Source organism: Balearica regulorum, chromosome 19, assembly GCF_011004875.1.
Source record: "Balearica regulorum gibbericeps isolate bBalReg1 chromosome 19, bBalReg1.pri, whole genome shotgun sequence".
NCBI lineage: Eukaryota > Metazoa > Chordata > Aves > Gruiformes > Gruidae > Balearica > Balearica regulorum.
Genome location: NC_046202.1, coordinates 8,985,842 through 8,998,219, shown reverse-complemented (window position 1 = coordinate 8,998,219; position 12,378 = coordinate 8,985,842). Strand labels below are relative to the sequence as shown.

Sequence of the window (12,378 nt, the reverse complement as noted above, 5' to 3'; positions counted from 1 at the left end):
CCTGGGCTGCAAAGGGGCGGGCACCGGAGCCCGGGGGGGGGGGGGCACCGGAGCCCGGGGGGGCCCCACCCGGCTCCCTCCCTCCCTCCCCAGCCCGGCGCGGTCCCCGGGGCTGCCCCGCGGGGGGGCGGCGCTGGGCGCGGCGGCCCCGGGGGAGGCGGGGGAAGCGGCGGGCAGGGCGGTGCCGCCGGGAGGAGGCGGGCCCGGCGGCCGGGCGCCCCTTCCCGCGGCGGGCGGAGAGGTGCCGAGGCAGCGCCGTGCGAGCGGTGCCCCGTGTGCCCTCCGTGCGCCCCCCGCCGAGCATCCCCTCCCATCCCATCCCGCCCCGGGCCGGGCCGCCGCCGGGGCATGGAGGCGGCGCACAGCCTCCCGGTGCTCGACGTCCTCCGCCGCTTCGGTGTAACCGAGAGCTGTGGGCTCAGCCCGGAGCAGGTCCGTCGCAGCCGGGAGAAGTACGGCCCCAATGGTTAGTGCGACGGGACGGCACCGGGGAGATGTTGCCGGTGGGGACGGGAGGGGCTGGGGAAGCCGGCGGGGGTCGGGATGGGGGCAGCCCTGACGGGGCAACGGCATCCCGCCCGGGACGGAGGGGACCCTTCCTCGGGACTCTCTCCCCGCCGGGGCCGGGAAGGGTCGGGGCGCTGCCCTGGGCACCCCCCGGAGCATCTTCCCCCCCGCCCCGGGACTTGCGGAGGAGCCGTGGGGATTTGCCGCGGGGCACCTGTTGATTAGGGGAGTATTTGCCGGCTGCGATTAAGGGCTAATTACTGTGGGTACGGGCGGCACTGGCAATTAACGGGGTGTTAATTCCTCTGGCGGAGCGTTTGCAAGCGGAGAGGGAGGCGGATGTGTCGCCAGGAAAGAGAGGGGGAAGTTTGCCCATTGCCTGTGGGTGAAGGGGGAAAGCCCCAAAATCGGGGCAAGGGGGGTGTCGCGATGGGGGAACCCCGCTCCCGGCTCGCCACAGCCCCGGCTGGGCCCTGGGTGCTGCTGCAGAGGAGGAGGAGGAGGAGGAGGAGGAGGAAGAAGGGGTGGCGGGGGGAGAGAGGGGGCCGGGCCGGGCAGCGGCTGGGCTGTGTGCCGCGCTGAGCCGGGGAGCCCGCCTGGGCCACCGGGGTATCTTCTTGGGCTTGATAAGGGGAATTCTTAAATTCGTGGTTTTAAACGCTCAGCGAACCCATCGGTGCGCGCAGGAGGGACTTGCGGGGGTGCCCGAACCCACCCGGGTCACCAGGGATTTTGGTCGCTCAGGCTGTGGCTGTAAGGAGGTCGTTAACTCTGCAGGCGGGAACAGGAGGGGGTTAGGGGGAGTCTGCTCCGGTGCGTTGGAGCAGCAAGTCCTTTCTCGAAGTTGTTAAGCGTGTAGACTCGCCTGGGTTGGAGCTTGTTGCGCCTGCTTCGCATTTGCCCCTCGCGGCTGAGCTAAGGCAAACCCGCTGGGTGCTGGCGGGGTCGCTGCCTGCCCCGGTACTCCCTGGGAGGGCCGGATGGGAGGGTGGGATGGGGGAAGGCCGTGCCTCCTCCAGGCCCGCTCTGCCAGCAGCAGCCCCGTGTGCGGGGCCGTGCTCGGCGTCCCCCCGCCCGGTACCGCTCCCCGCACCGGGCAGCTCCTGCTCCGCTCCCCGAGGCGGCGCGGTCAGGGCCGGGGTTGGGAGCTCTTGCCGTGGAGCGCTCTGCCAAAGGTGTGAGGGATGGAGCGGTGCTCCTGCCCTTGTCTGACCTGATTTTGGAGGAGGGCAGCTGGGGACCTGTGCCCCGCCGGGAGAGGAGCGATCCCTCTGCTTTTGGGGGGGGGGGGGGGGGGGGGGGGGCTGAACGCAAAACACATCCTTAACAAAGAGGTGTGCCGGGCTGATTTCAAGGTATAATTAATTGCTCCCAACACTTCTGCGCTGTCCCTCGGCCCCGTGGGAAAGCGGGGATGATGGGCCGTACGCGTGGTCCGCGCCGTGCGGCAGCGTGTCACCCACAGGCATCGCGTCGCGGGGCTCACGGTGCCTTCGTGCTCCTGTTTGCCCAAGTGAATCATTGTCGCTGAGCCAGGCACGTTGGCTGCTCGGTGGCACCAGGCTCTCTGCCTCGAAAAAGGGAGTTTGAACGTATGACGTAGGTGCAAAGCAAAGGGTTAGCGGTGGCAATTAGTTTGTCTCTTTTGTTTGGTTGGTTTTTTTACTCCTTCCTTTCTCCTCTTTCAAGCAATGGCTGCGTGCTCGCCTCGCTACAGTTTTGCTTCCCATACGGTCCGTTGTTGGGTTTCCTGCAGGCTGCTGATTCGCGAGAGCTTCTGACTTTTGGATGTCCCGTGGCTTTCGCCTTCAAAGCAGAGCTCTGCGTCTCCTGTACGACATGGCTTGCAGCGATGTGCACGGATGTTGAGAGCTGTAACGTGGGCTGTGCAACCATCAGTGAAAATGTGGTTGAAGATTTTTAAGAATTCTGAATTTTTGTAATTTTTGTGCAGTATTTATATATTGCTTGTGGTGCGGGTGAGATATGGACAGATCAGCACGACTTAAAAGTCATGCAGAATGGGACTCTGTGTGGGTTTTTTGGTTTAAAACCTTGATGTTAAGCAAATAGCCTTTTTTCCAGCATGGTGAGGACTTGCAGGTTGTGCGTTGGCAGCAGGAGCCGACCGCCCCGAGTGCGCTGGGGTACCCTTGGGTGCCCTGTTTGGGAGAGCTGCTGTGGGTGAGGGTGCTGCGGGGAGCCATGTGGGACAGCGAGCTGGGCTTGCGCCGGAGTGCCGGTCTTGAAGGTGGCCTGTATTAAATTGCATTTTAATTTAAGCTTAAATTAAGCTCTGACAGCGGAAGTGCAGGGCAGTTTGGTGACTCGCTTGAGCTCGCGCAGAAGGGGGAAGAAAATTCAAATCTTGTGTGGCTTGAAGTGCAGAGCAGACCTTCAGCTCCAGCTAGTTTCATTTTCGCACCCTCCTGTCTCGCATTCATTCATTTCCTTCTAAACCTGAAATCAAACTGCCAGTGTGGTCGTAAATCACAATCTAAAATACATCATCTTTCTTAAAAACTGCCTCCCAGTGTATTTCAGAGAGCTGCTGTCTGCTGCTTTTTTATTGTGTTGATGCGTTTAAAAAGAAAAAAAAAAAAAAAAAAAAAGAGCTGCAATGAGCTCCAACGTTAAGTGAGAAGCGGTGGCCATTGGCATGTTTTATATTAAAAAAAAAAAAATAGATTTTGTTTTGGGGGGTATTCTTTTGGAGCCTAAAATTGCTTTTTCAGTTCCAGTGCTCACATTTACGTTTGCAAGAGGAAACAGAGAGCAATACTGATTATTTAATATCTCCAGTCCGTGGCTTGGCAGCCAAGCAGTGAGATATAGATTACTGGACTGGAGGATGATATTTCTCCGTTAGGAAGAGCTCTTGTTCTAGTTTCAGATCTGTCATCGGTGCTGTCAGCATGGCCGCTTCGTTTGCCAAGGAAACTGGAGAAGCCGCAGAATGTTTAGGTCTCACCATGGCGATTCTCAAAAGGCTCCTGAATCTCCAAAGTCAATTTTAAACTAATAAACGCTTTGGATGCTCCACGTGTGCTGGGCGGGTGCTTCCCTACACCCCTTCCCATCCACCGAGCTCCACAGGTTGCTTTTAGACCACAACACTTAAAAAATAAAAATACAAAAGCGAAAAATGTGCATCTCTTGCTTTATAATAGGCCGAGAAGGAAGATGTAGGGGTGCAGACATTTTTCTTCCTAAATGCAAACCCAGGGGCACAATTTACCCTGAAATGATTTTGGTTTTGCCAAGGAATGACAGATGTAAATGGGCGTTGCCCCGCGGACAGTCAAATGATTTTCTGTTTTAAATATAGCTCTGATTTCTCTCTTCTAAATGGATTTCCATGTGTAAATGAGCATACATTTCAGGCTGGGTATTGCCAGCGTTAATGCATATGCAGAATTTTATTTGCTTCATCGGTAACCTAAATGGACTGTGAATGTCAGTGGAGTCAAGTGCCGGGCTGGTTGCAGCATAGGGGCGTTCATCTCTTCTTGCGTGTCATCTCTGCTGACTCCGAAGCAGGAACCCTGCTGCTGTCTGCGGTTGGAAACGCCACCGGGCAGGATCGGACCCTGCCCGTCAGCCCTCCTCGGGGTCTCGCCCATCCTCTTCACCCTCGCTGCTCCTGGGGCTGACCCCCAACGTGGTACCCGATGCGCTTCAAAACCTCCCGTGCCTCGCTGCAAGGTGCGACGGTAACGGCGTTCACACGAAGGCTGGTTTAAGTGTTATTCAAGCCAGCTTCAGCACTGGGTGAACTCAAAGCCATGAGTAAATCTGGCTTTTCTTTTATAACGCACCTTTCTACATCTCCGTCAGCTTTATTTCAGGATCTCAGAGCCCTTGTGTGTATTTTGGCATGTGTGTGCCCGACCCTACCTGGGCGGGAGGAGGTGACGTCCCCAAGCCCAAACCCAGCCTGTGATGTGTTGCCGCTCTCCCGAAATCCACCGAGGCTCGGTCACGAGGAGCTCTCCGCTCTTCGGCGCGAGCACGCGTCCGCGCCCTGTTTCGCTAGATGCAGCAGCAAAAGACATCTATTTACATTTATTTACATCTTTTTCCCAGCCTATACCCAGGGCTGCACGTGCATGCGTATATATGTGTATATATGTCCATCGGCACACGCGTGTGTGCACGCGCCCCTGCGCGTACTCTAATTGCGGTGCGTTACTTAACGTTGGGGTAGCTGCCGGCGGTTGCTAACCAGCCAAGGTTACACTCCAACTCTCTCTTGACAATAAAAAAAGGAAGAAATCAAATTTTTATTTCATGCTGAAAGATTTGAGAGGCCGGTGAGGAGAGGAAGAGCAGCATTTTCTGACTCATCTAACTCTGCTCTCTGTTCCTCTGCGCATCGCCCACCTTTTCCACCCCCGAAACACACGCTTAACAGTGTGATTCATAAACATGCTATGGGTTGGGGTGGTGGTTTTTTTTTTTTTTCCCCTCCTCCAAATCCTTTCCCTTAGGAGAAATGCTGAGACATTAAAACCTTACGAGTGCCTTCAAATTTGGGGAGAGACTACACAAAATTTTCCTAATTGGACAAGAGGAAACTCAGGATTTTCATCCCTCTGCCGTCCTCTGAGGTTACCCGCTTTCAACCTACCTTAAAAAAAAAAAAAAATTGTGAATAAAGAGCAATGTTTGGAAAAACTGATGTCCGCTCTTAAAATGATGCGGGAACCGAGGAGGGAAAATTTCCAGGGCGAGAAGAGGCAGGGGCTGTGCTGGTGGGGAAGGGATTTTTGTGTGCAGGTCTTGTGTGTACTGGGGGGGGGGGGGGGGGGGCGGTTGGCCTTCCCTACTGCACAACTGTTACTTCATTAATGTTTTTATTTCATTGCTGGTTTTAAAGCTGGGGGTGGTGGAGCTGGTGCTGCAGAACGCTGATTTAGGAGGAGTTGGAGGCATCGTGGATGCCAGCCTTGGGTGTGCTGGTGCCCGAAGGGGGCTGGAGCGGGTCCTCCAAAGGCACCGTTAGCAAAATATCCCCCTTCCCCCAGGCTAATCCTCCTCCCCGAATTCCAGGTGCCTCTTCTGACCTCCCCGCTCCAGCTGAGCGTTTTTGGCCAACCTAGTGCAGTCCTCGCCATCACCTTGTAGCCACGCGGCTGCTCTTTGCCTTTTCAGCGGCGTTGCCCTTTTTGCATGATTTAAGCCTTCTCTAATCGCCAGATCTGATTTGAAGCTATTGAGTTGCATTTTGATGATCGTCTCCCTCCAGGGCAAATCTGAAAAGTACTGTTGATATTTATGTTGCAGGTATTTTTTTTTAATTTCTTTTTAAAGCTCCACCATTTTTCTTGAGTAAAAAGCATCACCTGATGCCTGGTGTTGCTTTTGCTTTCTTCCTACCAAGGAGAATTTTAATTTTTGAGAAGCGTCCAAGTTGCTGCCTTTTCGCTCTGTATTTGATCTTCTCCTGCAAAAAGGATGATGTGAAAGCAGGAGGCTCCTGGCTGCTGCTAAATCACCCCTGTCCTGCGGGTCAGGTCTGTGCTGGCACATCCACAGCCCAGGCAACGCTTCTGGCACGGACCTCCACCGTAAATCCCTGCTGGGCGCCTAAAATTGCAGATGCTGGCATAAAGCCGGGCTGAGCACGGGCAACTTCGGGCAACTTCGAGCAGATGGTTGTTATTTTCTGGTGGTGATAGCTGCCCTGTGCAGCACTCGAGAGCCGGGGTGAGCACGGCCGACCTGCGCCCTCCCTGATGCACGAAACCTCCCCCGAGAACGGCGTTCCCGTTGCCCTCCTGCGATCTGCAGCGGGGATCTGAACTGGTTATCGAAAGGTGTCGGGAACTCACGGGGCTGGTGCGGCTGCACATAACCCTGAGATGCTTTCATTTTCCCAGTCCTGAAAAATAAGGTTATTTGATGCTTTTTCATATGTTCAAACCTCTGGAGGAGCCGGCTTTGCTTTTTCTCCTACGCGCAACATTTGCAAACGGGTGGGATGCTGGTGCCCCTCCGAAAGGTTTTTTTAGGATTATTTTTTGTAAGCCATGAGCCAGACGTTGAGTGTTCGCACCCTGTGCCTCTCGCCCAGCTGGTCCAGCCCCGCTCCTGGGGAAGGGGCTTCTCCCCACGAGGCATCTCTGTGTCTGGACCAGCCACGAAATCCTTCTCGTGGCTCATCGAGCTCGCCTGGCGGGGCAGGGGATGCCGCATCCCCAGTGTTGGTTTCAGGGTTGTGCAAAGGAGCGTTAAGAAGGTACGAGCTACACCTAAGCCGTACTCCATGGGGAATTAGGGCAGTGAAAGCAGAATGGCAAATCTCTTTCGGCAGGGTGTCTGGGTGCTGCCATTGCACAAGGATGCTCTGAAACGCCTGTTTAATTTTTTTTTCCCCAGCGAAAAGCCCATTTGGGTGCTTGGGCAGCTCTGGCACGCAGGGCAGCGCGCGCTGCCCAGTCCGTTGGCTCGCTCTGCTAATTGCAGCCAGCGGTGATGCGAAGAGGAGGACGTTGTCTCCCGGGCCGGGTGTGGGTTAGTTCGGTGACCGGCTGGCAGAGCGGTCCGGAGGGGGAGGCACGTGGGAGCGGGATGGGGACCAGGAGCCGAGCCGCTGGGCCAACGTTTTCTGGGAGTGTTGCTGGTGCCCGCAGTCTCAATTAACAGGGAGGAAATATTAAGGCAGGCTGTGATTGGCAGGAGAGGGATGGAGTTTTCTCCTTGCTTTTTTTAATCTTTTCTTTTTTTCCTTTTTTTGTTTTTCTCCCCTTCCCCTGGTTTTCACATAGCATTCATGGGTGACCTCCGTTGTATCTCAGATGGGGTGAAGGTGACGAAGGCGATCCCTCCTCGTCAGAATGTACACCTCAGGCAGGAGAAACAGCTGATGCTGGGGAGACTGGGAGGACTGGGGAAGGTGGGAGGGATGGATGGAGGAGAGTGCCCACAGCTGCTGTGGGTGGGCTGGTGGGCAGGCAGAGCAGGACAGGTCTGTCTGGGGCTCAGTCCAACCCGGTGCAATATTAATACCCAGCAAAACCCAGAAAGCACCAACCCCGCCATCCCATCTCCATTTATTATTGTGAATCTGATTTTTTCTTTTTTTTTTCTTTTTTTTTTTTTTTTTTTGCCAGTATTGTGACTCATGATCTTTTTTTATATCTCAGTGCTGGTAGTATTGGAGGTAGAAGTATAACAGTAACCTATATTAAAAAAAAAATTACCGACCGCTCGGTCGAGCTGCTGTCTGTACCAATTACCTCGCTGGAAAACAGGTAGCAGAGATCTGGGCTGGTAGTGCAGAAATGTTGAAGAACCGGAGCCAAAAAGCAATAGAGAAAATTGTGGTTACTTGAGTATTTCCATGACGTGAGCGTGCGCCAGAGGCTCCTCCGTGGGCGGTTAACCCCTCACAGGCAGGGCTGCAGGCAGCTGCCTGCTCCGCCAGCGTCCAAGCAACGACCGCGCGGGTGGTGATGAGCAATGCTGGGACAGGAGACTCGTTATTCCTGTTAGGATTAATGCAATTAATGCTAATGGGTCTTTTCTAAGCCATGGCTTGGTGGGTGACTTGGCTGAGTTGAGCCAGTCATCTCATGCAAGGAGGGTCGGATTTGAGTCCAAACTGTTGCTGTTTTGAAGAGAAGTTGAATTAATCCTTGCTAGCAATTAACCTCATGTCTAGAACTAGTATTTGCTGGTTTTTTGTGGGAACCTCCCAGGTTTTGAGGTTTGGCTGCTCGTTATCACTCTGTAAAAGCCTTTTCTCTTTCTCACCCGCAGAGGTGGTAAGTCCGAGGTCAGGCTGTGGTTTGGTAGCGGTCCTGTCTACCTCCCAGGAGGGGGTCCATGCCCATGTGCCGCCTGGTCCAACACGTCCCCAGGCATCGGGCTTCTTCGGGGCACGTGATGGCATCTCTCTGTGACCCACGGTGGCTGAAATCTGAAATTTTGTACCTCTTTGTGAAGTCTAGACCTATAGTACCCCCTAAATGCAGGAGTGTCTGCTCTGATCATCAAAATCCTCCTACAATTTAAATGTTCAGCAACCTGCTGGATGTGCAGACAGAGGTCCTGGCTTCGTCATCTGTGCTCCCGTGTGAACCATTTGAGATGATATATATATTTATAAATATATCTATCTCCCATTTGAGATTTTATATGTAGATATCTCTACTCCATTTGAGATTTGGGGTGTGTGTGTGTATATATATATATATATAAAAAAATAAAAAATTCCTCCCCCTCAACATTTGCAAGTCACTATGGGACACCTTTGGGTAAAAGATCCCTTTACGGAGAGGAAGCAAAACACAGACAATAAAAAGATGTTTATTCCTTACGAGAGGTAATGGGTCGGAGCCCATCTCGGGCTCTGCAGGGCTGAAGGCACTCGAGGATGAGCGACACGGCGCTGGTGGCCCGTCCCAGCCGCACGGCAGGGTCACCGTCAGCATTGGAGGTGCAATGTTTTGGGGAGGAAATCCGCTTCTTGCTCCTGCGTGTCCCCTGTGCCCCAGGGTTCCTGTCCGCGGTATTTTTGCTTTGGGTGTTTCCTGCTATTTAGCCACGATGTGTATTTTAAACCAGCGTCGGGGGGGAGGTGGGGAAGGGATGTGAGTTAATTGGGACCGAAAGGCAGGGTTGTGGCGGGTGTGCTCGTCTGGGCGGCCGCGGGAGCGGTGGGGGACGCGGTGCCGGGGCAGCCCTGGTGCTGATGGGTTTTGCTCCATCCCGGTGAAATCACCTCCAGCGCATCCGTGTGGTCCCCAAAGCCACGTGGCCGTACTGCTTCCAGGAGCTGGGTGGGAAAGCTGTCCCTTACACTGGGACCAGTCCCCACTGCGAGTCCATTCCTCCTGGGAGGATGGATGGCCAAAATGCTTTTTTTTCCTTTTTTTTTTTTTTTTTTCTTTTCCCCCTCATCTTACCAGAGAAGATCCCTGGAGTCCTTACAGAGCCACCCTCTGAGCAAACCCAAGGGCTGTGTTTTGTATGTTATATATTTGCTTTATTACATGGGCGGTTTTTGTTCTGTTTTTTTTTTTCTCCTTCTGGTTTGGAAACAGCTTTTCTTGCATTTGTTGCTGATAAAAATCAGTTATTTTCTGGGGATGGGTTCGTGGGCCAGGGAGATTCTCTCTTCTGCTTCCTTCACCGTGGGGAGTGAAAGCACAGAGATCCTCGAGGAGGAACTCAGTCAGCTGAGCAGTGACTCCGGCCGCCAGCGATGGCCGAATCTCCAGGGATTTGCCCTTTAAAACCTCAGCTCAGCTGGATTTTGCCAAGCAGGCAGCGCCTGTCCCCGGGAGACGGTCAGCCGGGGTCAGGATAACCCTCCGGAGCAGGCGCTTTACCTGCCTGTTTGCACTTGTCTTTTTCCATTCTGCAACCTCCAAGTCAACAGAAGGTCTAAAATAAGGAAAGTGTGGGGAGCGAGTGGAAAAATACAAATAAAAAAGGCCAGCTCAGCCATGCGGGGTGAGAGAGGGGAAGCGATGGAGCTGCCTCCCTGGTCACTGCAGAGGGTTCCCCTCGGGGCACCGCGTCCTTTGGGGTTTTTGCAGGTTTTCTGGGCTTTTGCACGCTTTGGAGGTCAGGGACCTTCTGATGCCGGCAGGTAAATGGAAACCCCATTGGAGGAGCCCAAGTGTTTTGATGCGCTCCCCTCCGGACGGGCGTCCTGCAGTGCCCTGGGAGGAGCTGGGGCTGCTCTGCAGCGCTGGCTCGGGCCTCTTCTGGGGCTCCTCCTTTATCTATAAAAACCTAATTCAAATTATTCACCCCTTTTTGACATAAATGTGTATAGGTATCTATGTATATGTGCCATATATGTGTAAGATTTTATCCTTATACCTGAATGTACATAGGTATCTATGTATAGATACATATATAACATTTCATCCTTATAGACACGCACACAGATATTAGACATAGTTAGAAGGAGATCATGGAAAAAGCCTAGATGGGACTCGTGTGTCCAGGGATCTCTGAGTATCTCACTCGAGTAAAGGAGCTGCTTCAACTACAGAGATACGTGATCCCCAGGGAGTTCATCATGAGAAGTATTAATTGTCCGACTCACCCCTTTTTCCCATCCAGAAGAACAGATCTATTCTACAGAAATTTTTTTCTTCTGATATAATCTAAACTAAGGGCAGTGTAGACTTCATTTTCCAGGAAAACCCATCCAAGAGGATTGCTGAAAATAGACCGCGCTCTGAGAACAGATACCAGAAAAAGCAAGTGTGTGTGTGTGGGGGGAGCCAGGTCAGCTGGGGCAAGGAGTTCTGCAAAAAAAATTATTATTAATAATAACAATAATCTTAGTTTGAGTTAATTGAGTTGAAAATCAGCTCATCAACGCCTGTGTGGGTCGGGGTCGGAGGATGCACCGCCCTGCGGATACACTGGCTGCGTTTTATCAGCCTGATTTTATTTGGCAGCAGATGGGAGACGGGTTGAGACGCCGTATTCAAACTTTCAAATTTCACAAAGGTTTGCTGTGGCAGAGGCGCTTCCTCCAGAAAACAAACAAACGGGACCCCCCCCCCCCTCCAAACCCACCCCCTGCAGATCTCTGCGCTGTTAGGATGGAGTCAGCTCCCTTTGGTCCCCAGCCTGGGGCAGGGTCTGCTTCCAACCCGGCGTGCAAAGTTTGGGTTTTCCTGATCCATAAATACACAGCCCCGCTCGTGTGCTGAGATTTGGCTACAGGTGGCAGCAGGATTTATTGAAATATCTATTGAAATATCTATTGAAATACCAGTTTTTGGAGCAAAGTGATCAGCTTCCTCATTTTGGCATGGAAGGGGAGAAAATGCTGCTTGGATTTGCAAGCAATATCTTGTAGTTCTTTTTTGTTCTTATTTTTAATTGAGGTTACTTAGTCTGGGGCTTGGATTTTGGGGGGGTTCATCCTGCAGTCCCCAGTGGGTTGGCTCTTAGAGGTGTCCAGGAGTTGATGGTGGTCGTGGGATGGGTCCACACCAGTTGCAATTCAATCCAAAACCTGGCGTCTGCAAAATGTCGAGCGGAAAAAAAAAAGTGGCAAGGCAGCTTGTTTGGTGGGCTGTGCCATGAGTGCTGCAGAGTCGAGCGCCTTTTGGGGGAGAAGGAGGAAGTTTTGTGTCGTTTTGTGCTGGCAGGTTAACGTGGAGGTGGGGTGGGATGGGATGTCGAAGTGCTTCCCCTCCCGCCGAGGGCAGGTTTGGGACGGGAGGGTTTGGTGTCACACGCCGAGGCGGGCACCGTACAGCGGGGAAAAAGCTGGGGTTGCACGGCGGGGGGAAGGTAACCCCTTCCCTGCCTGTGTCCTCCTGGGGCAGACGCTGCTGGGTGTTTCAACGCTGAGAGTCCCTGGACCGGCTGGTCCCCGAGGGGTGGCGGAGGAGATGTCCTCCGAGCAGGGATGCACCTGGGCTGCTTGGCCGCCGCTGGACACGGCAACCAGGAGCCACCGACGCTTTCCACAGCACTTGGCTGGTGGAATGCTTTAGTTACGTTTATTTTTGTTATTTTTTTTATTATTTGTTTTTTTATTTTATTGTTTGAATTTGCATGCCGTGCCAGTGTGATATCCTCAGTGGTTCCTTACAGCCTCGTCAAAGGTGCTCGCCTCAGTGTAAGCACTCACCAGACCCTCGGGGAGGCAGTTTTGGGGGACGCTGTTCCCCCCGCTGAGCCGCAGCAGCCTTTGCTGCATGCTGAGCAGCATCTCTCCTCCAGGAGAAAATGCATCCTCTTTTGAAAATGCATCCTAGTCTCATTTTTCTTACCTGCCTTTTCAGCCCCAATATCCCTTTTTTCCTACTTTTTAGGAGAACTGTCCCAAACACAGTCCCGCCTCGCTCTTCCCCAAGCCTTGCAGAGTTCAGCTGAAAGGCGCAG

At 53.4% G+C, this 12,378-nt stretch overlaps 1 protein-coding gene across 1 annotated transcript in view; it reads left to right on the top strand.

Annotated features, from left to right (window-relative positions):
- Window positions 1-219: 219 nt before the first annotated feature.
- Window positions 220-12,378, top strand: part of ATP2A3 (ATPase sarcoplasmic/endoplasmic reticulum Ca2+ transporting 3) — a 53,734-nt gene continuing 41,575 nt past the window's right edge. Inside the window, 1 exon segment of the mRNA XM_075771361.1 lies at window positions 220-466. Coding sequence (XP_075627476.1) covers window positions 349-466 — 118 coding nt within the window. The 5' untranslated portion in view covers window positions 220-348.